A 27,638-nucleotide genomic window follows, 5' to 3' on the forward strand; every position below is an offset into this window, starting at 1 on the left:
AGTTCAGCATCTGATCAATAACAACCACTGGACGTATACAGTTTGGGGGGAATTCAGTAGTGGTGTCGCTAAGGGAAGACTGTTAGATTTTCTCTTGTTCACACCGTGGTTGCCTGGCACTTGTGTGCTGCAAAGGAGACTTGCGCTTTTCAGTTCAAGCCTGAATGTTGTCCAGGTGTGGCTATACACAGGCACAAATTGCTTCAGTATCTGAGTCACCATCAACAGTGTTGAATGTTTGCAAACATCAGTGAATATCCCCATATCTCTGACCAAAAGACAGGAAGAAGGTCATTGATAAAGCAGCTGAAGATGTTTGGGCCCAGGATACGAAGAGATATTAGGACACCAAGGAGCTTTTGGCTTTGAGATGACTGACTTCCAACAATAATCTTCCTTTGTATTAGGTATGACTTCAAACAGTGGACAGTTCCTCTCCCCCAATTCCCACTGGATGCAGTTTTGCTCAGGCTTCTTGAGACCACACTTGGTCAAATGCTACCTTGATGTCAAAGACAGTCACTCACCTTCACTCTTGAATTCAGTTGTTTGACCAAATTTAGATCAAGACTGTGAAGGCCTCAGGCATTGAGTAGGTCTGGTAGAACCCAACTGAGCAGGTTATTGCTGTCTTACTGCTGCTTAATAGCCATTTATGTTGTTACGTTATCACTTTAGATTTCCAGCATCTGCACTTTTATTGTTGCCACTCTGCTCTAGTCCAGAATGAATCTCAGTGGATGGTTCTGGAGAACCACATACTTTACCAAGCACACTTTTATGCAATAAAAAGCTACTTAGAATATTCAAATCACATTTCTCAGTACCAAATTCAGAGGTCTGAACAAATATCAAAAAGCCAGGTTGAAGATCAAATAAACTTCATTACCACATTTGGCCCTAGTCACTCGTAGATTATATTTAATGTGATTGACAAATAACAACATAATTTTGTTAATAATTTCTTAATTATCAGTTTTTCCAATGAACCTCAGCATTTGCACCACTCGATATTGTTGGATCAACATGTGAACTAATGGCACTCAAATTCAAATGGAAGTATGCAAATCAGAAGCCGAGTAGGCCATTCGGCCCCTCAAGCCTCCTCCATCTTCCTTCCCACCTATCCACCAACCTATCACAATTACATGCATTCACATATCACCTTTCAACTAATATCCCCCCCCCCCCCCAGCCCCACACCCACCCCCTATTTATTTCTCTTCTCTCTACCCCCTCTCTCCACATTCCTGATGAAGGGCTTATGCCCGAAATATCAACTCTCCTGTTCCGCAGCTGGTGCCTGACCTGCTGTGCTTTTCTAGTTCCACCCTTTTCGACTCTGGCCCTCCTGTAGTTCTCACTTTCTCCTGAATGCTCTACATTCATGCCTACTCTTGATAAGGTTTCACCCTGTTACTTATCAAGAATCTAACTATCTCTGCCTTAAAAATGTTCAAAAACTCTGTTTCCAATACTTTTTATAAAGAGTTCCAAAACCTTTCAACAGGAGATTAAAAAATTCTCATCTCTCTCTTAAATAGGTGACCCCCTTTTTTTTTGTAAACATATTTATTAGCAAGAAAATTTTTTTTACTTTACAAAATTATTGAAAATATAACAAGTAACAAATATTAGTCTATATAAAGAAAAATACAAATTACAATATAACTACTAACTTCTGACGTATCCAATAATACAAATCAAACCCTAACACTGCAAAACAACAATAAATAAGAAAGATGGATAAAACAAAACAAAAAGGACACACAAAAACACAAAACAGCTATGCTCGGCGCAAAGCTCCCAAACAAAAAAAACAGGAGCGTTGTGTATATATACACACACATATTAGGGCCCAGGGCTCAGCAAACCTAACCATACTGGTTTAAAAAAAACACCCTGGAGGTTAAGATAGCTGACAAAAAAAGGGCTGCCATGACTTATAAAAAAAAAAGGTCTATTGTGGGGTGCACCATGTTTGTAAAAAAAAAAACAAGGGAATGTGCTCCGTAATTAATTTCCACCATCCCAGCAAGTCTGGTAGACTCTCAGACACCCAATTCATCAGAATATTCTTCAGTGCACAGTAAGTAAGAATATTAAATAGTTTCTTCCCATGCCCATCTAAGGATAATAAATTCGGTAGACCTAGGAGGAGAGATATCTGGCCGACTTTAACTTCAGTCCTCAATACCCTCCCTATCTCTCCCGCCACAGCGCTCCAATAAACATGGAGCCTGTGGCATGTCCAGAAGCAATGGGTAAAAGTACCTTCACTTATTTTACATTTGGGGCACATTGAAGATGCCCCTTTTTTAAAACTTCGCCAGATGGTCCAGCGCCAGATAAACCCTGTGCAGAACTTTTAACGTGTAGCTATTGTCCTATTACAGATTGAGGTCTTTCACACGTTCTCTCATATGTCCTCCCATGTTTCAGAAGACATCTGCATTCCTAACGAGTTCTTTCTTTGCTGTTTGTGTAGTGATCTGCTGTAGCTCAGTCACCAAAGACTGTGCAAAATGTGCTGCCTTGGCGGCTTTCAACTGTGTCTCAAGTAGTCGCTGCTGCTCCCCCTTCTGTCGTTTCCATGTAGCCAAATAAGAAATAGCTAATCTCTGAGCAAAGGCCTTAGCGGACTCCCATAGCAGAGACGGGCTAGTAGCCATGCCTGAGTTGATAGTCAAGAACTCCTGAAAGTAGACATTTAAAATGCCATATTCCTCATGTATCAGGGGCTTAAGTATCATAGACCACTCTTGTTCATCTTTCACCTGCTCTAATAATGTGAACAGAAGACTTTTCTGGATAAGTACCACCACTCCCCTACTTTTAGTAGTAAAGGATGAAAAGAATACCCAGTCATAACCCCCTCTGTTGTAGCGATGGGTTGGACCTGGGCACAGAACTCCTCATGGATCTCCTCAATAGTAGCCCCAACCCTCGAGGTAAGTCTCGCCATCGCCATCACCAATTCCTGTGAATCTGTCAGGTTCCCCGGGAGTTCGGGAGAGGCTGCTGCTGCTGCGGCCTCTGGTGTGCCCGGTTCTGCAGGGGAGTGTCCTCCCTGCTGCTGTTTGCTCACTCCTTTTCCTTTTGGCATCCTTCCCATTCCCAAATATTAATAAATATGTGTTCTGTAAGGTTTAAATTAATAGTTCCTCCACATAAGTTGGCCAGGGATGGCAAAATAAAAAAAACCCACCAGTATGCCTTGGCTGGTAGGCAGAGCCATCCATGACGGTTCTACAGAACCACCAGTATCTTGCCACGTCCTTGTTTTTAAAAGGGGGCCTCTAGTGGAAGAATCTAAACAAGAGAAAACACCCTCTCTATATCCATCCTGTCAAGACACCTCAGTTCCTTAGACGTTTAAGTCAAATTGCCTCTTATGCTTCTAAATGCCAGAGGATACAAGATTAGGTTGTCCACCTCTCCCCAAGGCAAATTGTCCATTCCAACAGTTAGTTGGATGAATCGCTTAAAATGCATTTTTCATCCCTTCCTGCACAAGATCACTATTATACATAATACTACAAATGTAGTCTCACTAGTGCCCTGTGTAAGTGAACCATAACCTCTGTACTTTTATGATCAATTTCTCTTGCAATAAGAAAAGCTAGTGCACTATTATTTAAGTATTTGCTTTGCCTGCTTACTAATCGGTCACAATAATTAACTAAGACACACAGATTCCTGTCTACCTTATAACTTCACAATTCACCATTTCGTAATAGACTGTTTTTTCATTCTCCCTGCCAACAGTTAATACATATTACAGTACTAACATGTAATGTTCTACACCTTTGACACAACAAAACAATAGGATGCTAAAGCTTGGTATCAGCAAATGCAGCACCACTACAGACTACTGCAGTTAAGTTATAACGTCACACTACTCTCATGCTAATCAATACATAGATTGAGAAATCATACAGTAAACAAGACAATGATCATTTATCCTCTAATCATTCTGGGGAATATGAGTGCCAAGTGTATTTTGAAAGCTGAGGTGTTTCAAATGATTTTGTGTATCCTTATGGGCACAAATAACAGGACACAACTAGAGGCAATAAAGGCAGTTGCCACCTGAAAATTGATCAAATGATAATTTCAGAGCAGAGAAACAGCAAGTGGAAAAGTATAATTGCAGCAGTTATCAAGAATAGATTTGTAGATCATCATATGCTCCAAACACATTAGTTCAGCAAGCAATGGGAAAGTAAGGAATGTTGCTGTTAGCTCCTCAAGACATTTCTGTTAGAGTATGACTAATCAATAAGTCCGATGAGGAGAAGCGGGAACTCAGATAAAGTTGACAAGGTTGTTAAGCTACAAATGAATGTTTCACACTGAAACAAAAATTAAAATGGGTCATCACAGGAAAACAGGTACATGATTACTACACAAGTATTTGTTTCACTTCTTTCTAAACTAGGTCATGGGTTTTAACCAGGAAACACAGAATATGTTGAAATATTAACTAAATTTAATAAATTAAACAAAGTTATTAATTAGATTAAAAACTGCAAAAGCAACTAGCTGATAAAACATGAAAATCTAATTAACTAAAGGACATTAATGACAGCCACACCAGTGAGCAAAGATATGACCAATGGAGTATAATGTGGGGGAGTGTGAAATTGCCCAGTTTGACAGGATGAATAAAAGGCATATTATCTAAATGGCGAGACACTGTAGAGCTCTGTGTATACAGAAGGACTAGATGGCCTTGGACATGAATCACAAAAGGTTAGAATGCAGGTTGAGGAAGTGTTATCATTTATCACAAGGGGAATTGAATATAAAAGCAGAGAGGTCATGTTTCAGAAATGCAGGGCAGTGACATAGGACCATAATGGTATAGGAGCAGAAACAGGCCATTTGGCCTGTTGAGTCAGCGCCATCATTTGATCTTGACTAATATGTTTCTCAACCCCATTCTGCTGCTTTCACCCTGTAGATTATATCACCTGACTAATCAAGAACCTATCTCTGCCTTAAAGACACTCAATGACTTGGCTTCCACAGCCTTCTGTGACAATAAGTCCCTCAAATTCACCACCCTCTGAGTGATGACATTCTCTCTCATCTCCCTTCACTCTAAGGCCTTGTTCTCAGCTCTTAGATTCTCATACAAGTTGAAACATCCTCTCCACACTTTACCATATTCAGGTCTCTCAGTATGCTGTCATTTTCAATCAGATCCCCTTTAATCCACAAAAACTCCATCATTCACAGACCCAGAGTCCTCAACCTCTCCTCATATGACAAGCCCTTCATTCCTTGGATGATTATTGCAAATCTCTTCTGGATCCCCTTTAATGTCAGCATATCCTTCCTTAGATATGGGGCCCAAACTGCTCACAATATTCTAAATGTGGTCTGATGAGAGCCTTACATAGTTTCAGCAGGATATCTCTACTCTTGTATTTTAGCCCTCTTGAAGTAACAGCTAGCATTGCATTTGCCTTCTTAACATGCATGTTCAGTTGCAGTTAGCTTTAGGAGAAACCTGAACTCGGACCCCCAAGTCCCTTCAATTTTCAAAAAGTTTTTCCCCATTTAGAAAATAGCCTGTGTTTCTATTCTTCCTACCAAAATACATAATCTCACATTCTCCAATATGGTATTCTGTCTGCCACTTTACCCACTCTCCTAGCCTGACCAAGTCCTCCTGCAGCCTCCTTGCTTCCTCAATACGACCTGTTCCTCCACCCACCTTTGTGTCACCTGTAAACTTAGCAACAGTGCCTTCAGGTCCTTTATACATTAATGATCTACATAAATGTGAATAGTTGTGGTCCCAACACCAACTCCAGCAGAACTCCATTAGTCACTGGCTGCCATACTGAAAATGATCCCTTTATGCCCACTCTCTGCCTTCTACCAGTCAGGCAATCCTCTATCCATGCCAGTATCTTGCCCCTAACACCATGGGCTCATATTATTTAGCAGCCTCCTGTGCTTCACCTTATCAATGGTCTTCTGGAAAGACAAATAGATCATGCCCATTGAATCTCCTTTTTCTAATTTGCTTGTTACCTCCTCAAAGAATTCGAACAGATTTGTCAGGCACGACCTCCGCCTGATAAAGCTATGCCAAATCAGCCCGATTTTACCATGCACTTCCAAGTACTCCACAGTTTGATCCATAAAAATGGTCTCTAAAATCTAACCAAGTACCAAGGTTAGGCTAGCTGGCCTATACCTTCCTGTATTTTGCCTCCTTCCCTTCTGAAATAGGGATGTTACATTAGCCATGTTTCCATCCTCCATGATCTTCCCAGACTCCAGTAATTCATGGAAACCACCAATGCCTCCACAAACTCTTTAGCTATCTCTTTGAGAATTCTGGGGTTAGCCCATCTAGTCTGGGTGATTATTCACCTTCAGACTTTTCAGCTTCCCCAGTACCTTATTCTTCATGATGGCCACTACACTCACTTCTGTCCCAGCTCTCAAAGTTTTGGTATGCTGGTGTCTTGCACCTTGAAGACTGATGCAAAGTACCTTTTCAATTCCTTCACCATTTCTTTGCTTCTCATTACTACTTTTCCAGCAGTCAATGTCCACTCTGGTCTCTCTCATATCTTTTATATATCTAAAAGACTCTTGCAAACTTCTTCATGTTACTAGCTAGCTAACCCTCATACGCCACCTTCTCCCCTGTTATTTTTTTTTAAGTTATCCTCTGCTGATTTTTAAAGGCATTCAAATCCTTTGGCTTCCCACTAATCTTCACTAATGCTTTTTCTTTTGCTTTTATGCTGTCGCTGAATTATTTTGTCAGCCATAGTTGTCTTATCCACCCCTGAATATGCTGCTTCTTCCTGGAGATTAATTTCTTCTGTACCCACAGAAACTCCTGCCATTGCCACTCCACCATCTGCCCTGCTAATCTCCCTTTCCAATCAACTCTGGCCATCTCCTCCCTCATGTCATTATAGTTACCTTTACTCAATTACAATACCGTTACTTCAGACTCCAGTTTCTCACTCTTAATCTGCAGGGTGAATTCTATCATATTATGGTCACTGTCCCCTAGGGGTTTCTTCATCTCAAGCTCCCTAATCAAGCCTGTCTGATTACACATCACCAAATCTGGTGTTCCCTTGTGGGCTCTATCACAAGCTAATCCAAAAAAAACCCACCTCTGACATTCCTCAAATTCCTTTTCTCAGAATCTGTCACTAACCTGATTTTCCCAGTCCATCTGCATATTGAAGACCCCTATGGTTACTTTAATAATGCCTTTTTTGCATGTCTATCTCATTGGTTTTCTTCCCCACAACCTAGCTACTGCTAGGAAGCCTATACATAACTCCTATCAGAGGATTTTCCCCCCCTATGCGGTTCCTCAACTCTACCCACACCACTCTTTCAGCCTTGCACTAATCTCTTTAATCCTATTGACCCCGTATCAATTAGCCTGAACCTCAGGTAATAGCTTAGATTATTTCCTTTCTGGTTCTGTATTTTAATTTAGTCCCTAACTGCTCATATTTCCTCTCTCTACTTATATTGTTAGTACCTACATGGACCACAACAACTGGATCTTTCTCCTCCCACTTTGATCCAGTAACATAAAGGAACAGGGATATATTTTCCAGTTAGAATAGTGAGTTGCTTGGACGGTGGTGTACCCATGCATTTACTGCCCTTGTCCATGTAGATGCAAGTGGCTGTGAATTTTGATGGTCTGTCGAAGCAATCTTAAATTTCTGCATTGCGTCTTGTAGGTTGTAGACACTGCTGCTACTGAGCACTGATGGTGAAGGGAGTGAGTGTTTGTCGATGTTGTGCCAATCAGATAGTGCTGGATAATGTCAAGCTTCTCTAATGTTGTTGGAACTGCACTCATCCAGGCAAATGGAAGAATATTCCATCACACCATTGACTTGTGCCTTGCAGGTACAATTTGCGCTTTGAGTGTCACGTTGGGAGTTACTCACTGCAAGATATCTAGTCTCTGATCCAGCTGCTTTGTAGCCACAGTACTAGTATGGTTAGTCCAGTTTAGTTTCTGGTCAGTGGTACTAAAGGATGCTGATAGTGGGGAATTCAGTGATGGTAACACATTTAAATGTCATGATGAGGGTGGATAGGTTCTCGCTTGGGGTAATCATCGCCTGACACTGGTGTTGCACTAATATCACTTGCCACTTACCCACATCTGGCTGCATTTGGGCATGGACTGCTTCAGTATCTGAGGAATGGCACTTAACATTGCTGACAACAGCACAAAAAGTCCTCACTTCTCACCTTAGGATGAAGGGAAAGTAATTGATTAAGTGACTGAAGATGCTGAGCTAAGGACACTACTCAAGAACTCGTGCAGAAATGCCATGAAGCCAAGATGACTGATCTCCAACACCACAATAGCCTTCCTTTGTGTCAAATATATAACTTCAACCCCTTGATTCCATCGGAGTCCAATTTTGCCAGAGATCCTGGATGCCACACTCCAAATGCAGCCTTTATCTAAATTGCAGTCACTTTCAACTCATCTAGAAAACTCAGTTCTTTTGTCCATATATGGACTAAGACTAGAATGAGAAAAAGAATCAAAATGAACTCAGCCAAACCCAAACTGAGTATCAGTGGGCATGTTACTGGTAAGTAACTATTGCTTCATAGCATTGTTGACGACACCTCCCATCACTTTACTCATGGAGTGGTAATTGGTTGAGATGGATTTGTCCTGCTTTTTGCATATAGGACATACCTGGGCACTTTCCACATTGTTGGTCAGATGCTAGTGTTATAGCTGTAAGGGAACAGTTTTTCTGTGAATGCAGCAAGTTCTAGAGCACAAGTCTTCTGCAAAGTTGTCAGGCCCAATAGCCTTTGCAATATCCAGTGCTCTCAATCCTTTCTTGACGTCACATGGAGCAAATCAAAGTAGCTGGAGACTAGCATTTCCTCATTACCCACTGAATTTGGATGCCAGCTTTTTGTGATTCATGGACGAGAGCTTCCAATTACCTCTGTTTTGTAGCTTTCTGCAGTCTTTCTTCATTCAAATATTATTCAGCCCCTCTCTTCTTCCTGCCAAACTGCAATAACCACACATCTCCTGACATTATCTGCCAAGTTTTTGCCTACTCGATTAACTGGTATGTATTCCTCTGTTGAACCTGTACGTCAACCCCACCACTTAACTCCAATCTCTCTTTATCGTCTGCAAACTTGGCATTCCTCATTCAAATTAATATGTATTTCAAATAACTGTGGTCCTAGCACACCACTAATTACAGGTTTTCAGCCTGAAAATGGCCCCCTTATCCCAAATTTCAATGAGTTAAAGAATCTTCTATCCATGATAATATGCTACCTCCAACATCCTGGGCTCTACGTGATACCTTATTCAATGTCTTGTGAATTTCCATTTTATTATATTCACTGCTTCCATTTTATCTATCCTGTTACCTCCTCAAAAGAATTCTATTTGTCAGGCGTGATCTTCATAAAACCATGATTATGATGTGCCTTCTAAATACTCTATTATATCTTTTATAGTACTCTTAACATTTTGAATGCATTCTTGAACATCCTAATCTGTGTCTTTGTAACTCCTCAGGGTTAATGATGGTCAGTATAGTGTTTAAAGTTTTGTACTCTAGGGGCAGAATCCTACAAGAGGGGAGGCACATGAACCTTATAAGCAGATACTCTTCCAACCTTTTGGGTCAAGACAGAATCTTCAGACATAGCTGTAGCAGTTTAGGACTCAACACTTCAATTAGTTGTCAGCCTTGGCTCAGGGATAGAATTCTAGCCTGAGACAAAAGATCACGAGTTAAGTCACACTCCAGAATCTAGAGCACAATTTAACCTGGATTATGGTGCAGTACAGAGGGCAACTTTCTAATGCCAAATACTCAACCAAATTTCTTCTCAGTTGAGTAAACAGCACAGTAATATTTAGCACTAAGAAGTGTAAGCAGCTCTTGTCTCCATATCAACATTTCCCTTCAACCAATACCTGAAACAAATGATCGGATCATTTACTTCATTGTAGTCTGTCGGACCTTGCTGTGTTATTGCTTTTCTATGCTGGAATAGTGATTACACTTAAATTGTGACTTACAGATGATGTTCTATGTTTATTAAGGGTGGATGTCCTATAAATGCAAGGTTATTTTACTTAAACTTAGAGATCCAATTGGTGGAACACCGGTGATGATACTCTGGTCAATATCTTCTGGAAGACTAACAGCTCAGCCACATGTTCGATGATGCATTAAACTGAGCTGAGAAATGCAATAGACACAAGAAATCTTCTAGTGATTGGATAAAGTCAAAAAATTAATTTCTGCAAACTAGAGGCCTAAGAGACTAACTGGATAAATTTAGCATTTACAGGCAACCCTAGGTCTGTTTGGGATCACTGGTCCTACAGTTCAGAGTTAACTTCTTTCCTCTCATGAGTAATTGTTTGGACTCAAGATTATAGCACTGGGATGCAACAACATAATGGCAAGGCACAAAGAAGCCACAAAAATTAGTGATATTTATTATATCCAATGATTTAGATGAGGGAACAGAGTGTAATGTATTCAACATGCTGGAGATACAAAGCGGATAGGAAAAGGAACTGATGTTCTTTCTCACCCCAGTGAGAGGTCAAGCCACTGAACGTTGGTAAATATGGAGAATTTTAACCCATCACATGTGAAGCAATCATGCTCAGATGAATGTTGATCATGAACTTTTTTTTTACAAAGCTCATCTGCTTCCAAATAGTGTTATAAAAGCGAGCTTTGTTCATTATAAGAGTGTAAAAGTCTTTCAGAAGTTACTTCTGTAATGACGGACGTCAGTAAGGGGTTCGACAAGGTTCCCCACGGGAGACTGGTTAGCAAGGTTAGATCTCATGGAATACAAGGAGATCTAGCCATTGGATACAGAACTGCCTCAAAGGAAGATGACAGAGTGATGATGGAGGAGGGTTGGTTCTCAGACTGGAGGCTTGTGCCACAAGACTCGGTGTTGGGTCCATTACTTTGACATTTATAAGTGATTTGGAAGTGAGCATAAGAGGTATAGTAAGTAAGTTTGGAGATGACACCAAAAATTGGAGGTGTAGTGAACAGCGAGGAAGGGGACCTCAGATTACAACCGGATCTTGATCAGAAGGGCCAATGGGCTGAGGAGTGGCAAATGGAGTTTAAAAATGTGAGGTGCTGCAATTTGGGAAAGCAAATCTTAGCAGACTTATACACTTAATGGTAAGGTCCTGGGGAGTGTTGCCGAACAAAGAGATCTTGGAGTGCAGGTTTATAGCTCCTTGAAAGTGGAGTTGCAGGTAGATAGGTTAATGAAGGTGGCGTTTGGTATGCTTTCCTTTATTGGTCAGAGTATTGAGTACAGGAGTTGGGAGGTCATGTTGCAGCTGTACAGGACATTGGTTAGGCCACTGTTGGAATATTGTGTGCAATTCTGAAGGATGTTGTGAAACTTGAAAGGGTTTAGAAAAGATTTACAAGCGTTGGAGAATTTGAGCTATAGGGAGAGGTTGAATAGGCTGGGGCTGTTTTCCCTGGAGCGTCTGAGGCTAAGGGGTGACCTTATAGAGGTTTATAAAATCATGAGGAGATGGATAGGGTAAATAGACAAAGTCTTTTCCCTGGGGTGTGGGAGTCCAGACCTGGAGGGCATAGGTTTAGGGTGAGAAGGGAAGGATATAAAAGACGCCTAAGGGGCAACTGTTTGACGCAGAGGGTGGTGTATGTATGGAATGAGCTGCTAGGGGAAGTGGTAGAAGCTGGTACAATTACAACATTTAAAAGGCATCTGGATGGGTATACGAATAGGAAGGGTTTGGAGGGATATGGGCTAAAGTGGGCTAAATTAGGTTGGGATATCTTGTCGGCGTGGACAAATTGGACATCTTTATGACTTCACAGCTCTATGATAACTTAGAATTTAAAGATAAATTATAAGGATTACTCATTTCACTTCACATCATAATAGCAAGAAAATGCAGCAATATAATTGAAATTTCTTTAAAAAGGGACAACACCTTGTAATTTCTCAACTGTCTTGTTATTGAAGAACTGTATGACTAAATATCACTTCTTTCCCTTTCAAAGTATAACAACTGATTGGAAAGATACTCCACCTAGTGACAGATGTCACATTAAAGTTCTCCTTGCCATTTGCCAGTTGTTAAAATTATGAGGATTACAAGATGTTATGTTTTGGGACTCTTATTTTACCTTTAATCAGAGGGATCAAGGGACCGATTCCAAAATCTGGCCCACAGCAAGCTTTTGTTTCTTGGAGAGTAAAGGGCCAAAATTGTTCTACTGGAGAGATGTTATGCGCTGACACTTGGAAACAATGACAATGCACTATCCATGACTCCGTCTCAAAAGCGCCAGAAAAGTGGGGAGATGGCTGATTGTAAACAGGCGCTTTAATCTGTCTGATTACTTGAAAGATAAGAGAGTTAGACTTTTTCTCGCATTTCTGCTAATTCTGTTATTGCCTGTGGACTTCTGAGCATGGCAGCTACTTCCAGAACCTGAAGTCAATACTGCAAATGATGTGGACATACCAATCATCATGCATGAACCTTTGGAGCAGCTGCATAGCTATGCAGTTTAGACATCAATTGGTTTTGAAGTAGTTTATCAGCAATTTTACCTGGATACAAGATCCATATGATTCATATTGCCATTGTGATGGGCTTTGAGAATGGGAAAAGTGTAGAGGAATACATTTTAATAGTGGGTTACAGGTTTACCTAAAATATCACGAAATATCACAGACAGGTGAGTTAGTCCATCAAGGTGTCGGACAGAGAGAGCAAAAAAACCAGACAGAGCATCTAGAGGCCCAGAGTCTTTATGGTTCACCATGCAAGAGGAAACTCACATTCGGATTGAAAAGATCCAACTTATGAGGAGTTAATCAAAGCTGAAGAGTCCTGTGGCAATGACAGGATCTCTGGTAATGTTCTCACCATAAAAAGGCCATTTCTGGGATTAGTAAATACCAGGCTGGGAAAGAAAAGTCAGTCTTTGGGAGGCAAGAATTGTTTTGAATTGATTCTGGGATAACTGTATGTTTACTTAGAGGACAACAAAGTAAACCAATTTTCTCCCAATAGTACTAAACTTTTTTTTTAAAAAAGGGAAGATTGAGATTTTCTCAGGGGCTCCATTTTGATTTTCATGGGCATATTTTTCATCCTCACTAATTCATTTATTAGGTAATGTGGTCACGTTAATAATACCTTCTGTATTTGTGACAAACGAGAACAGAAATTGCTGGAGAAACAAGCATGAGAGAGAACCAGTCTATGACTGGAGAAGATCCTCACAAATTCTTTCTATTCTATTTATGGATGACCTTTTTCCACTGGTCTTTAGTGACTGAATTTTCCCAGATGTTTTGAGCTTTCAGAATTCACCCATTGCCCTGAATATTTTGTGTGTCGGTTCTAGAAGTAAGAAAAGTATTCTGTTCTGCAAAATAAAGGAAAAGCAATCTAATTTTTTGAAGAAGGTTCATAGCTTGCCTGGTGCAAACATGGTTAATTCTCAAATGTGCATCAGGAGAGTTGACTTAGTTGCTGCAAATTTGCACTTCATTTGTGGGACACTTATTAGATTAAACTATCTCAAAATTAAATTTGAGGCTGTTTCTACATCTCAACATGTTTACATCTAGTGGTCACTCTGGTCAGCTGACCATCCACAGGACTATGGAAATTTCATCCAACAAAAACATCTCCTGCTGCTGCCCAGGGCATTAAAAAATAATTCTCTTTCTAATCCAAACTAAAATTGGTAAATGAGAGTCCAATGAGTAAAACACATTTAACAAATATAAAATCTACAAGAATATTCATAGAACTGAAAACATGCCAATGAAACTGGCAAGTTGTTACTGAGGCAGAGTGATTTGTACTCTCAATGACATTTATCAAAATGCTTCATTTGCTGACACCAAGGAGCATGTGTGTTAACAGCAGTAACTCAAATACTTAGAAGTATCAATTAATGACATTAGTTGAATGAAACAGTATAGTGAGTCACAATAGTAAGTCAATTTTTGAAATTTATGTGCATGCTTACATGCACTCAGCAGTAATCAGTGATGGGTTAGTTACAAAAAACATTTATGTGATTTTAAAGCAGTATACTATTTTACAGTGATTATATAAATAAAGCGTAAAATAAAGTATAACTTATCTTTTAATGTTTATCTTAATTTAGCAATCATCTGTTATTGTGTATACAGGTCGTTCTGTTATAACATGCATTTCTTTAATGTGAATTCACTGTAACACAATTGATGAATTGGGAACGCAGTTTCTAAAGTGAGAAATTTTTAAAGCATGCATTGGCTGCAATGAGATTACAACACCAACATTTTTAAGCACCTTTTCTAAAGCGCAACTTTTCGATAATGCAGGGTTGCACAAGATCACAACCATCATATTATAGAAGAACTCCCTGTACACACTGTGCATTCATATCAGTGGCTGGTGTCATCAAACAAGCATTCTAAAACGTGAGAAATGAAAAGCAGAAATTAGCTGTACTTCAGTGCTTCCTGAAGACCTTTCATTCCCAAAAACAACAAATGCTAGAGATCATCGGTCAGACAGCATCAGAGAGACAGCAAGCTAATGTTTTGAGACTCAAAGTGTTAGCTTGCTCTCTCTCCATAGATGCTGTCTGACCCGATGTGATCTGTGGCATATGTTGTTTTCAGTACAGATTCCACCATCTCCAGTAATTTGTTCCGACAGACCTTTCATTCCCACCTGGTTAATGCATTTATCACTGAACAACAATTATTGTTTATATCATTGAATTGTTCCAATACGACAGAAGATTATTTGGCCCACTGTGTCAGCACCAACTTTCCAATTAATCATTTCACATAATGCCATTCTCTGCCTTCTCCCCAAAATCCTGCACATTGAAAGATTTGTCTGAAAAAGAACAAATGCTTCAACTGAACCAGCCTCCAACACATCCAATAGCAACCTTAACATAGTAAAACATCCCAAGGTGCTTAATAGGAGCATTATCATCAAGTTAAGATGATTAGAACAAATGACTTTGAGCTAGGTCAAAAAAATATAGGTTTTAAGGATGCAAAGAGATTGGAAGGAGGAATGTCAAAGCTTAAGGTTAAGTAGTTGAACCCATGACCACCAACTGTCCACTCATTTTGCAATTTTAAATTCCCCATTATAATAGCAATTATAGTTCAGAGTAAAATCTAAAGAAACCACTGATCAATTAAAAACTTCAAAAATTAAAACCACAATTCATTTCCTCCTCAGTCACAGAAATGATATTCAAATCTGCAAGATTTAGGTCATAGTTCATTCCATACCTGGAATAATTGTGTAGCTGACTGCTCGCTTCTTTAAGTAAAGGTAGTACGGTTCAATAACTTCCTGCAGAAACACTATATCAGGGCTATATCTTTAGAGAAAAGAGAGAGAGTCTGGTTAGGCGTTCTTCAAAATCTAATAACTGTTAGATATTTAAATATAAACTTATGAAAGTAGGAAGAGAACGAAGGTAGGGAGCACATGGGAAGCGAGTCAGAGAAATAAACCCACACTATTATTTGACCCAGCAGTAAAGTGCACAGCTAACTGCCTCTGCTGTTTGATTTCAAGTATCTTTAGACATCAGAGTTTGGGGACCCACTGTAGTGAGGAGAGAGATCTGTCTAAGACTGGTACAGGTGGGAAAAGGGGCAAGTCAAACAGTGAGGAACTAGGCAGACAGCAAGGTAGGACCGACAAATTAAACTGCATTTATTTCAATGCAAGAGGCCTAATAGGTAAGGCAGATGAACTGAGGACATGGTTGGGAACATGGGACTGGGATATCACAGCAAGTACAGAGACGTGGCTCAGGGATGGACAGAACAGGCAGTTAATGTTCCAGGGTATAGGTGCAATAGGAAGTATAGTAAGGGAGTCGGGAGAGATGGGGGAGTTGCATTTTTGATTAGGGATAACATTACGAATGTACTTAGGGAGGACATAACATAGCCTGGGCAAATAAGTTAAGGATCTTATAAATACATGAAGGACAAAAGGGTAACTAGTAAGAGAATACAGCCCTAAAGATCTGCAATGCCTCCTACATGCAGAACTGAAGGAGACAGGGAAGATACTAAATGAGAATTCTGCATCAGTGTTTACTGTGAAGAATGATATGCAGGATATAGAACATGGGGAAATAAATAGCAACATCTTGAAAAATATCTATTATTACAGAGAAGGTGCTGGATGTCTTAAAAAGCATAAAAGGTGAATAAATCTCTGGGACCAGATCAGGTGTACCCTAGAATTCTATGGGAAGCTGGGGAAGTGATTGCTGGGCACCTTGCTGAGATATTTGTATCAATAGCCACAGGTGAGGTGCCAAAAAACTGGAAATTGGCTAATGCGGTGCCACTATGGAAAGGTGGTGGTAAGGAAAAGCCAGGAAACTACAGACCAATTAGCCTGAAATTGGTGGTGGGCAAGATGTTGGAGGGAATCCAGAGGGATGGGATTTACATGTATTTCTGGATTAGTGGTGCTGGAAAAGCACAGCAGTTCAGGCAGCATCCAAGGAACAGTAAAATTGATGTTTCGGGCAAAAGCCCTTCATCAGGAATACAGGTAGAGTGCCTAGAGGGTGGAGAGATAAATGAGAGGAGGGTGGGGTGGGGAGAAAGTAGTATAGAGTACAATAGGTGAGTGGAGGAGGGATGAAGGTGATAGGTCAGGAGGAGGTGGACTTGATAGGTGGAGTGGATAGGTGGAAAAGAAGATAGGCAGGTAGGACAAGTCATGGGGACAGTGTGAGCTGGAAGTTTGGAACTGGGGTGAGGTGGGGGAAGGGGAAATAAGGAAACTGTTGAAGTCCTCATCTTCCACCTCGGAACACTTCAACCCCAGGGCATCAATGTGGACTTCAACAGTTTCCTCATTTCCCCTTCCCCCACCTCACCCCAGTTCCAAACTTCCAGCTCATCACCGTCCCCATGACTTGTCCTACCTGCCTATCTTTTCCACCTATCCGCTCCGCCCTCCTCCCTGACCTATCACCTTTATCCCCTCCCCCACTCACCTATTGTACTCTATGCTACTTTCTCCCCACGCCCACTATCCTCTCACCTATCTCTCCACCCTTCAGGCACTCTACCTGTATTCCTGATGAAGGGCTTTTGCCCGAAACATCGATTTTACTGCTCCTCGGATGCTGCCTGAACTGCTGTGCTTTTCCAGCACCACTAATCCAGAATCTGGTTTCCAGCATCTGCAATAATTGGTTTTATATGTATTGGAAAGGCAAGATCTTATTAGGACAGTCAACACAGCGGTGTGTGGGAAATAGTGTCTCACAAACTTGAGTTTTCTGAAGTAGTAATAAAGATGATTGATGAGGGCAAAGCAGTGGACACAATCTATATGGACTTCAATAAGGCATTCGACAAGGTTCTTCATGGTAGACTGGTGAGCAAGGTTACATCACACAGATTAGAGGGCAAACTAGCTATTTGGAAACAGAACTGGTTCAAAAGGTAGCAGCTAGAGAGTGGTGTTGCAGGGCTGTTTTTCAGACTGGAGGCCTGTGACTAGTAGTGTGCCACAAAGATCAGTGCTATATCAACTGTTTTTTGTCATTTATATAAATGATTTGAATGTTAACACAGGAGGTATGGTTTGCAAGTTTGCAGATGATACCAAAATTGGAGGTGTAGTGGACAGCTAAGAACGTGACCTCTAAGTACAGTGGTATCTTGATCAGATAGGCCAATGGGCAGAGGAGTGGTAGATGGAATTTAATTTAGATAAATGGGACATGCTGCATTTTGGAAGGGCAAATCAGGGCAAGACTTATACACTTAATGGCAAGGTCTTAGGGAGTGTTGCTGAACAAATAGACCTTGATGTACAAGCTCAGAGTTCCTTGAAAGTGGAGCCGCAGGTAGATAGGATAGTGAAGGCGGCATTTAGTATGCTTTCGTTTATTGGTCAGAGCACTGAGTATAGGAGTTCGGAGATGATGCTGTGGCTGTACAGGACATTGGTTAGGTCAGTTTTGGAATACTCTGTGCAATTCTGGTCTCCCTCCTATAGAATGGATATTGTGAAACTTTAACAGGCTCAGAAAAGATTTACAAGGATATTGCCAGGATTGGAGAGTTGAAGCTATGGGGAAGGCTGAATAGGCTGGGGCTGTTTTCCCTGGAGTGTTGAAAGCAGAGGTGTGACCTTATAAAGGTTGGTAAAAATTATGAGGGGTATGGATAGGGTAAATAGCCAAGGTCTTTTCCCTGGGTTGGGAAGAGTCCAGAACTAGAGGACATAGGTTTAAGGGGAGAGGAAAAGATTTAAAAGGGACCTAAGGGACAACATTTTCACACGGGGGGGGGGGGGGGGGGGGGGGGGGGGAGTGTCTGGAATGAACTGCCAGAGGAAGCGGTGGAAGCTGGTACAGTTATAATATTTAAAAGGCATCTGGATGGGTATGTGAATAGGAACAGTTTAGAGGGCAACGAGCCAAATGCTGGTAAATAGGACTGGATTTATTTAGGATATATGGTCAGCATATAATGGTCGAACTGATCAACATGATGATCAGATGATTAAATAGGGTGGAGAGTGAGAGCCTTTTTTCTCAGATGGTGATGGTTAACATGAAGGGACATAATTTAAAATTAGATAGATGATAGATATCTACAGATGTCAGAGGTAGGTTCTTTACTCAGAGTAGAAAGGGCTTGGAATGCCCTGGCCTGCAATAGTAGTAGACTCACCAACTTTAAGGGCATTTAAATGGTCATTGGATAAACATATAGATGACAATGGAATAGTGCAGGTGAGATGGGCTTCAGATTGGTTTCACAGGTCAGCGTGACATTGAGGGCCAAAGGGACTGTACTGCATTGTAACGTTCTATGAATTGAGAATTTTTTTAAAAATGAAACCACTATATATATGCAGTGATAAAGTAGCAGTGTACATGAACACAGATGAAAGGTCTGCTACAAAACCTTGAACAGTCGTCTATTGAGAGACGAATTTATCTACAGGTTGGGTTGAGCAGCATAGCTTGGCACAAAGGTAGCAAATTGGGCGTACTGGGACAGTTTTCCCAAACAATGTATTCTTGAACCAATAATGAAATAAATCATAGAAAATGCTGGAAATCTAGCAGGTTTGGCAAAATCTATGAAGACCAAGTAGAGTTAACATTGAGTTTGTTAGGACTCTTTTTCTGAACTGAGGGGGCAATGGAAAGGGATATACAGTTATGAAAACTTGAAATGGACAGGGAGGAAAAAGGTAGAGGAAAATGGATCAGGAATTGGAATTAAAATAACTTGAATTCCAAAGAGATAAAAGAACTTAGATAACATGAGTTGGCCATGGAATATCTGGGAGCAAAGGCAAAAAGGAAGTAATTGCTCAGAGCATTATTCTGATTCCAATGAGGGACCTAATTTGACTAAATATCACCACCCTTAGTGCCTAAATTTAGTAGGGGTAGATATAATATTATTTTGCTTTATTTGAGAAGATAGCTGGATCGACAAATAAGCCAACACGTGTTTGAACTTAAATGGTGCTTTTTGACAAGTACTAATATGACTTTCACACACCAGTTTGTCAGAAATACAAATGGCAGAATATGAAACTACCAAAGCAGAGGTATTCAAAGCTTATAAGCATGCGCCTGAAACTTGTCAAATGACATTTAGGACTACAAAACAAAAAGTGCGATCAGAACAGTTGTAGAATTTACAAGGGAGAGAGAAAGGCTGTGGGTTCAGTGGTTTAGATGACTAAAACTAGAAATTTTTTTTCAGAATGTAAGGGAAATTAAGAACTTGCACAAATTCATAAACAGCATTCCTGCAATTTCAAACAAAAGATGATGAGCATCAAGTATTACTGATTAGAGAAGCAACAGTTCTGTCATTTACCTATGACATCTCAGACAGACAGTTATAGGTGGGGAAACTTGAGGCATAAGAAATGTATCCTACTAGCCAGCTACAGCCCTTCACTTTTCTCCGCAATTTATCACCTTGACAAAAATCACCTGTTGAAAGGAAAAGGACGAAGAAAAACCTCCTTCCCAGGCACTAAAAGGGCAAAGGGGAAAGTGAGGACTGCAGATGCTGGAGATCAGAATTGAAAAAATGTAGTGCTGGAAAAGCACAACAATTCAGGTAGCAGAGGAATTGGAGAATCAACATTTCAGGAAGCTCTTCCTGATGAAGGGCTTATGCCCGAACCGTCAATTCTCATGCCCTCGGATGCTGGCTGACCTGTGCTTTTTCAACACTAATAGGGCAAAATCTCAACTAGTGAATGAAACACTGAGAACTGTCTCTACTGCTTTGTTTCATTACCAAAGAACTGGAATGATTCAGAAGGAAGCCAAAAGGAAACAGCTCAACATCTGTGATGGGAATTAAAGTCAGAACTGTTTCTGGCATTCTTTTTCTTCCTATTCACAGTATTATTGTCTTGTCTCATCTGAGTGTTTCTAAATGTATGAATTTTAAGGGGTAGAGTTTACATTATAGATTTCAAATCGGCAATTCAGCTTTTATTCTTTTCCTGCTAGTTTAAAAAGTTTCATTGCAATTAGTAGATTTTTTTTCTTTTCCATGGAAACAAAATCTTACAGAAACTGTGTTGAAAGCATACAAAATGGACATTTTTATAAATTTCTTTGACCATCTAACTGCCTTGTTTGTACTGATGTAACATGTACTCACAGTGCTAGGCACGCACAAACTCCCCGTGCTCTTTCCTGCAAGTTTTCCAGATCAAGACCATCTATGTTCCATGTTAACAATGAGATCCGACTTTCATCTACTTCTGGCTGTGCAGTACTTCCCTTGCTGGTCTGCTCATTGTCAGTGTTTGTCAAATCAATGCTATATTAAAAAGTGGAATAGTCAAAGCAAGATCATCTGTAACTACATAACTGTCTTAACTGTTCTGGACTAGTCACATTAGTATTGCCAAAAGCATTCAAAAAAACTTGTGCATGATCAAATACGGTCACAATGGCAAAAAAGATCACACAATGTATTTACATAACATCTTCAATATTGTCAAATGTCTCAAGGTGCTTTTCTAGAATGTGATGAAACATAGATTTATACCAACTAGCAGGGATATTGTGTTATCTGTTCTAACAAAGTTTGGTCAGAGATACATTTTAATTATTTTTCATGAAACTGTTTGGACATGCTAAGTCTTGAAGCTGGTTCCTCTGGTCCAGAGGTAGGGACACCACCACTATGACAAAAGACCCAAGAGCTACTTTTAAAAGAAGCATCTTAAAAGGTGATGAGTAAACAGGTAGAGAGATTTCACCTTAATATTCTGTGCTGCTATTGCTGCTACATAGCAATAACAGGATATTGACAATAAGTATCATAGAAGAGCAATAAATTAACAGGGACTTCTCAAATAGGCAAGTGAGGGTGGCCTAGTGATAATGCGGCTAACTATTATCTCAGATGCCCTGGGAACACAAGTTCAAATACTACAACAGAAACTGGTGGAATTTAAATTGAATTTAATAATTATAGCTATGGAATGTTGACAACAAAAACGATCATCCATTTTATTAAAAACCCATTCAGCTCACCAATGAATTTTAGAGGATATCTGCCATCTTTGCCCAACCTAGATTCCCAGTAATGTAGTTGGCTCTTAACTACCCCCAAAACAGCATAGCATGCATTTCTGTTCATGAGCAAGTAAGGTTGAGGAATAAGTACTCATCTTGCCAGCTACACAGACACACCAGGACAGAATAAGAAATGCAGATTTCCAAACTTTCAATTTCTGCTTTTTTCTTCTTATCATTTGGATGTTTACTTTTCTATACTCACTTATACAAGCAAAAAATAAAATCACTTTTGCACAGTGATTTAATTAACATTAATTACAAAACAGAGGATAATGTAACCCTAAAAGTAGAAACGCCAAAGGTTATTTTATAGGTTTATAATGAAACACAGAAAATTGCAGATTACGTATGATGTCATTGAAAATATCATTAACATCTTGCAAGCAGGCTAATAATGCATATGCTGCAAAATAAGTTACACTCAAAGACATGAGGGATTGCAACTTGCATGTCATCCTCATGTAATCAATTTATGGCATTCAAATTTTAATTAAACAAACAGCAAAAGTGACAACGTTAGCCCTGGTATCATCTTCTTTCCCTAATGTTGCTATTTACTTAAGTTTTGGTTCCTTTTCACACTACCTACTCCAGCTTTCATGGCTTCTACGTCTTTGGCTATTCAGACAAGATGCAATTCCTTGATGCCTTCACAAATACCTCTACAACCTCTAGTACTGCATCTAAGTTAGTACATGGGACACTTCAGTGAATTTTATTTTAGGTAAAGAAATTATCCTGTAAATTTCTATAACTTTGCTATCTTCAATAAGAGGCACTCAATAGTTTTAGGATTAAACTATTAAGTAAATTAAGTTTGCTATAAAAGGTTGGTAACAGTGCTTTCATACAAACACAATGACACTTTGCAACACGACCAAAAGTAAAATAAAAGTTTGCAATCTGAATACACTACTGCTGGCAGTGTTTGAGTTAAATCACATGTGATTTCTTCCCTTTTATTTCAGTCAATAGTGCTCATCAATATTGCTCGAAAAATTCAAACTGGCCTTTTTTAAAAATTGCAAAGAACACGAATACTGAAAATACACAAGAGCTAAATGACTTTCTTGATTTCTGCAGAAACCAAGCATATTTGAAAACTGGCTGCTGCAACAACTGAACTCTCAGTTTCAGCTTGAAAGTAACCTGTCCTCCCACTCAACCTTGCATACTCTTAATTCAAGCCCTTTTTAAAGAAACAGCTATTAGCTTACAAAAGCTTCTTACTGTCATAAATTATTTATAAATTTCAGAATAATTTCAGGCATGTGCAAAGAGATGTTTTCCAAAATGTGTCTGCATGTATATAAAGGTGCAATAAATGGAGTCCATACATACCATCCTTGGAAATCAGTATTTTCAATCATATGTGAAGTAGACTCCATTGTAGAGGAAGATGGCTGCACAGCGGTTTCAAAATAGGAGTTGACAGCCCTCTGTAAATAATCAGAAAATAATAATTTAAAAAAATCAAACAAACAATCTTTGGTCACATTTTTTCAAAAGTTAAATCTTGATGCTATTTAACTCTGATTATTGGAGAGTCAGGAATTATACTTTTAGGAGTAACAATTTGTTTTACATTAGCTGATCTGTTTTTGTGCCCTTCCCCATCCTCAAACAATTCACTGGTATTGCATAATTGTTAATAAAATACAACCTTTGCCATTATGACATCGATTGTGGGCAGGAAATTTAAGCAGCAATGCACCCAGACAAAACTAGATTTGGTACAGTTAACTGGAAATGAGCTCAGAACTTAGAGTCATGGAGTCAGAGATGTACAACATGGAAACAGACCCTTCGGTCCAACTTGTCCATGCCAACCAGATATCCCAATCCAATCTAGTCCCACCTGCCAGCACCTAGTCCATATCCCTCCAAATCCTTCCTTTTCATATACTCATCCAAATGCCTTTTAAATATTGCAATTGTACCAGCCTCCACCACTTTCTCTGGCAGCTCATTCCATACATGTACCACCCTCTGCGTGAAAACGTTGCCCTTAAGGTCTCTTTTATATCTTTCCTCTCTCACCCTAAACCGATGCCCTCTAGTTCTGGACACACCCACCCCAGGGAAAAGACTGTATCTATTTACCCTATTCATGCCCCTCAATTTTGTAAACCTCTATAAGGTCACCCCTCAGCTTCCGACACTTCAGGGAAAACAGCCCCAGCCTGTTCAGCCTCTCCCTATAGCTCAAATCCTCCAATCCTGGCAAAATCCTTGTAAATCTTTTCTGAACCCTTTCAAGTTTCACAACATCTTTCCAATAGGAAGGAGACCACAACTGCACGCAATATTCCAACACTGGTCTAACCAATGTCCTGTACAGCCACAACATGACCTGTATTCAATAGTCTGACCAAGAAAGGAAAGCATACCAAATGCCTTCTTCACTATCCTATTTACCAGCGATTTTCCACTTGAGGAACTATGAACCTGCACTTCAAGGTCTCGTTGTTCAGCAACACTCCCTAGGACCTTACCATTAAGTGTACAAGTCCTGCTAAGATTTGCTTTCCCAAAATGCAGCACCTCGCACTTATCTGAATTCAACTCCATCTGCCACTTCTCAGCCCATTGGCCTAGCTGGTCAAGATCCTGTTGTAATCTGAGGTAACCCTCTTCGCTGTCCACTACACCTCTAATTTTGGTGTCATCTGCAAACTTACTAACTGTACCTCTTATGCTCGCATTCAAATCATTTATGTAAATGACGAAAAGTAGAGGATCCAGCATCAATCCTTGTGGCATTCCACTGGTCACAGGCCTCCAGTCTGAAAAACAACCCTCCGCCACCACCCTCTGTCTTCTACCTTTGAGCCAGTTCTGTATCCAAATGGTTAGTTCTCCCTGTATTCCATGAGATCCAACCTTGCTAATCAGTCTCTCATGGGGAACTTTGTCGAACGCCTTACTGAAGTCCATATAGATCGCATCTACTGCTCGGCCCTCATCAAATCTTCTTTGTTACTTCTTCAAAAAACTCAATCCAGTTTGTGAGACATGATTTCCCACGCACAAAGCCATGTTGACTATCCCTAATCAGTCCTTGCCTTTCCAAATACATGTACATCCTGTCCTTCTGGATTCCCTCCAACAACTTGCCCACCGACGTCAGGCTCACTGGTCTATAGTTCCCTGGCTTGTTCTTACCACCTTTCTTAAACAGTGGCCAACCTCCAGTCTTCCGGCACCTCACCTCTGACTATCGCTGATGCTGAGATATCTCAGCAAGAGGCTCAGCAATCACTTCCCTAGCTTCCCACAGAGTAAATGCATGCTTGTCTGGGCCTTGAGAGAAAACTAAATTTGAGGAAAGGAAATTATCCTTTCAAAGTATTTAAGCTTTTTTTTTTGCCCGTCCACTCTTACTAAAAATGATGCTGTATTTAACAGAGATGGAGATAATGAAACAAAGAGTAGAGTTTCATATTTGAGGTATTGCCAATAACACTTAAAATCCCTTTGGTAGAAAGACTGAAACAGTAAGACAATATGTCAAAAGGCATAGGTAAAGAGAGACTTCATTTGTGTGTCTTCAGGCATCTCATTGTCCTTTACAATCAACAAAATACTTTTGAAGAGTCAAAATTGTAATGTAGGTAATATTGGTAACACTGCACAAATCACAAGTACCTGCTTGCACTGATCGTCCACTTACAGTGCCAAATCAATTCACACTAAATTGCAGTACAAATTTCTTTCAAATGTCCACATTCCTCTTCTCCAAGATAACTTCTTGCTATACTTCATTTGTGAATCAACTCCAGATCAAATGTTGAGTTATCCTAATGCAAGGAGTCTTGCAAGTAATGCAGCTGAGGGCATTAATTAATTCATGGGGATGTGATATTATTACCATTACAGTTATATGATTGAGGAAAGAACAAGACGTAACTCAATATTCGAGGGTACAGAGTCTTAAAGCAGGTGGTGTAAAAAAAAGATAGTATCTCAATATTGATCAAGGAGTCAATTATTGGAGTGAGGAACAATGATAGCTTAGAAGGTTCCTCAAATGAGACCATATGGGTAAAACTTAAAATTTTTACTTCCCACACCTCCGTCCTTGAACCCACCTCTCCCAACGCAACAAGGACACAATCTCCTGGTCCTCACTTTCTACCCCACCAACCTCCGCATACATTGCACCATAATCCGCCACCTACAAACAGACCTCACCATTTCCCTCCCCACCCCTATCAGCATTCCGGAGAGACCATTCCCTCCACAATTCTCTTGTCAGATCCACACCCCTCCACCAGCTCTCACCTCACTCCCAGCACCTTCCCCTGCCACTGCAGGAAGTACAAAACCTGCACCCTCATCTCAGTCCAAGACCCCAAAGGATCGTTCCACACCCAACACAAATTTACCTGTACCTCCACAAATGTCACCTACTGTACCCATTGCACCCGATGTGGTCTCCTCTACATCAAGCAGTCGCCAATGTGCAGATCATTTCCAATAACATCTCGGACACCTGCATCAACCAACCCCACCACCCAGTGACTGAACACTTCAATTCCCCCTCCCACTCCACCAAGGATATGCTGGTGCTGGGCCTCCTCCATCGCCAAACCCTAGCCACCCGAGGCCTGGAGGAAAAATGTCTCAACTTCCACCTTGGAATCCTGCAACCACACGGGATTAACATGGATTTCAGCAGTTTCCCCTCCTCCACCTTATCCCAGTCCTAAGCCTCCAACTCAGCACCAGCCTCTTGACCTGTCCATCATCTTTCCCATCTGTCCACTCCTCTCTGCTCTCCAACCTATCTACCTATTGCATTCCCAGCTACCTTCCTCCCAGCCCCACCCCACCCCCTCCCATTTATCTCTCAGCCCCCAGCTCACAAACCTCATTGCTGATGAAGGGCTTATGCCCAAAACATTGATTCTCCTGCTCCTCAGATGCTGCCTGACCTGCTGTGCTTTTCTAGCATCACACTCCAACTCCAATCTCTAGCTTCTGCAGTCCTCATTTTCTCCCTTATTAGTCAAGGCACTGAATAAAACAGCAAGATTGTAACGATGGAGCTGTACATAACTGTACATAACTTTAGTTGAGCCACAGCTCAAATGCTGTGTGTAATACTGGTTGCCACACTATAAAACAATGTGATTGTATTACAAAGGATGCAGAGGAGATTAACTGGAAGGATGCCTGGGCTGGAGCGATCAACTATGAAGAAAGACTAGATAGGCCAAGGTTGTTTTCCTTACAGAAAGCTGAAGGAATGGGGCTGATGCAGGTGCACAAAGTTCTGGGGGCATAGGTGGAATCTTTTCCCTGTGGGAGAGGGGTCCATAAAAAGGGACAGTTTCAAAGTAGATGGCATTTGAAAACAAAACGTGGGTTGTGTGTATCCTGAATTCTCTGCCTAAAAAGGGTGATAGAGATAGGAACCTTCAAAGATACTTAACTATTCAGTTAAAAATCACAACACCGGGTTATAGTCCAACTGGTTTAATTGAAAGCAAACTAGTTTTCGGAGTGTCGCTCCTTCATTGACTACCACCTGATGAAGGAGCGATGCTCCGAAAGCTAGTGCTTCCAATTAAACCTGTTGGACTATAACCTGGTGTTGTGTGATGTTTAACTTTGTACACCCCAGTCCAACATCGAAATCTCCAAATCATAAGAACTATTCAGATGAGCTCAGGACTATGGGCCAAGTGCTGGCAAATTCATGTATGTTTGATGACTGTGGGACACAATGGGACGAAAGGCCTCTTGGCGCTGTAAAAGTGTTATGACCATGACACTCACTAAAGTGGAGTTGAAATAATCGTCTGTCCTCATTGTCTAGAAACGGAACAAAAGGAATAATGCGCTAATCAAATAATCGTTTTCAATGATGTCGAAGAAAGAACAAACATTGTCCAGGACTCAGGGAAAACTCTTTAAAAATGGTAC

At 40.4% G+C, this 27,638-nt stretch overlaps 1 protein-coding gene across 1 annotated transcript in view; it reads right to left on the reverse strand.

Annotated features, from left to right (window-relative positions):
• The window catches only part of LOC140465077 (tyrosyl-DNA phosphodiesterase 2-like), a 36,932-nt gene that overhangs the window by 8,685 nt on the left and 609 nt on the right, over nt 1-27,638 (reverse strand). Inside the window, exons 2-4 of the mRNA XM_072560927.1 lie at nt 23,049-23,146; nt 20,779-20,940; nt 15,370-15,461 (exon numbers count right to left, since the gene is read on the reverse strand). Of these exons, the coding sequence (XP_072417028.1) occupies nt 15,370-15,461; nt 20,779-20,940; nt 23,049-23,146 (352 nt within the window). The remainder of the gene's footprint in view (nt 1-15,369; nt 15,462-20,778; nt 20,941-23,048; nt 23,147-27,638) is intronic.

The sequence above is a fragment of the Chiloscyllium punctatum genome, chromosome 41 (genome assembly GCF_047496795.1).
Source record: "Chiloscyllium punctatum isolate Juve2018m chromosome 41, sChiPun1.3, whole genome shotgun sequence".
In the NCBI taxonomy this organism is placed as follows: Eukaryota; Metazoa; Chordata; class Chondrichthyes; order Orectolobiformes; family Hemiscylliidae; genus Chiloscyllium; species Chiloscyllium punctatum.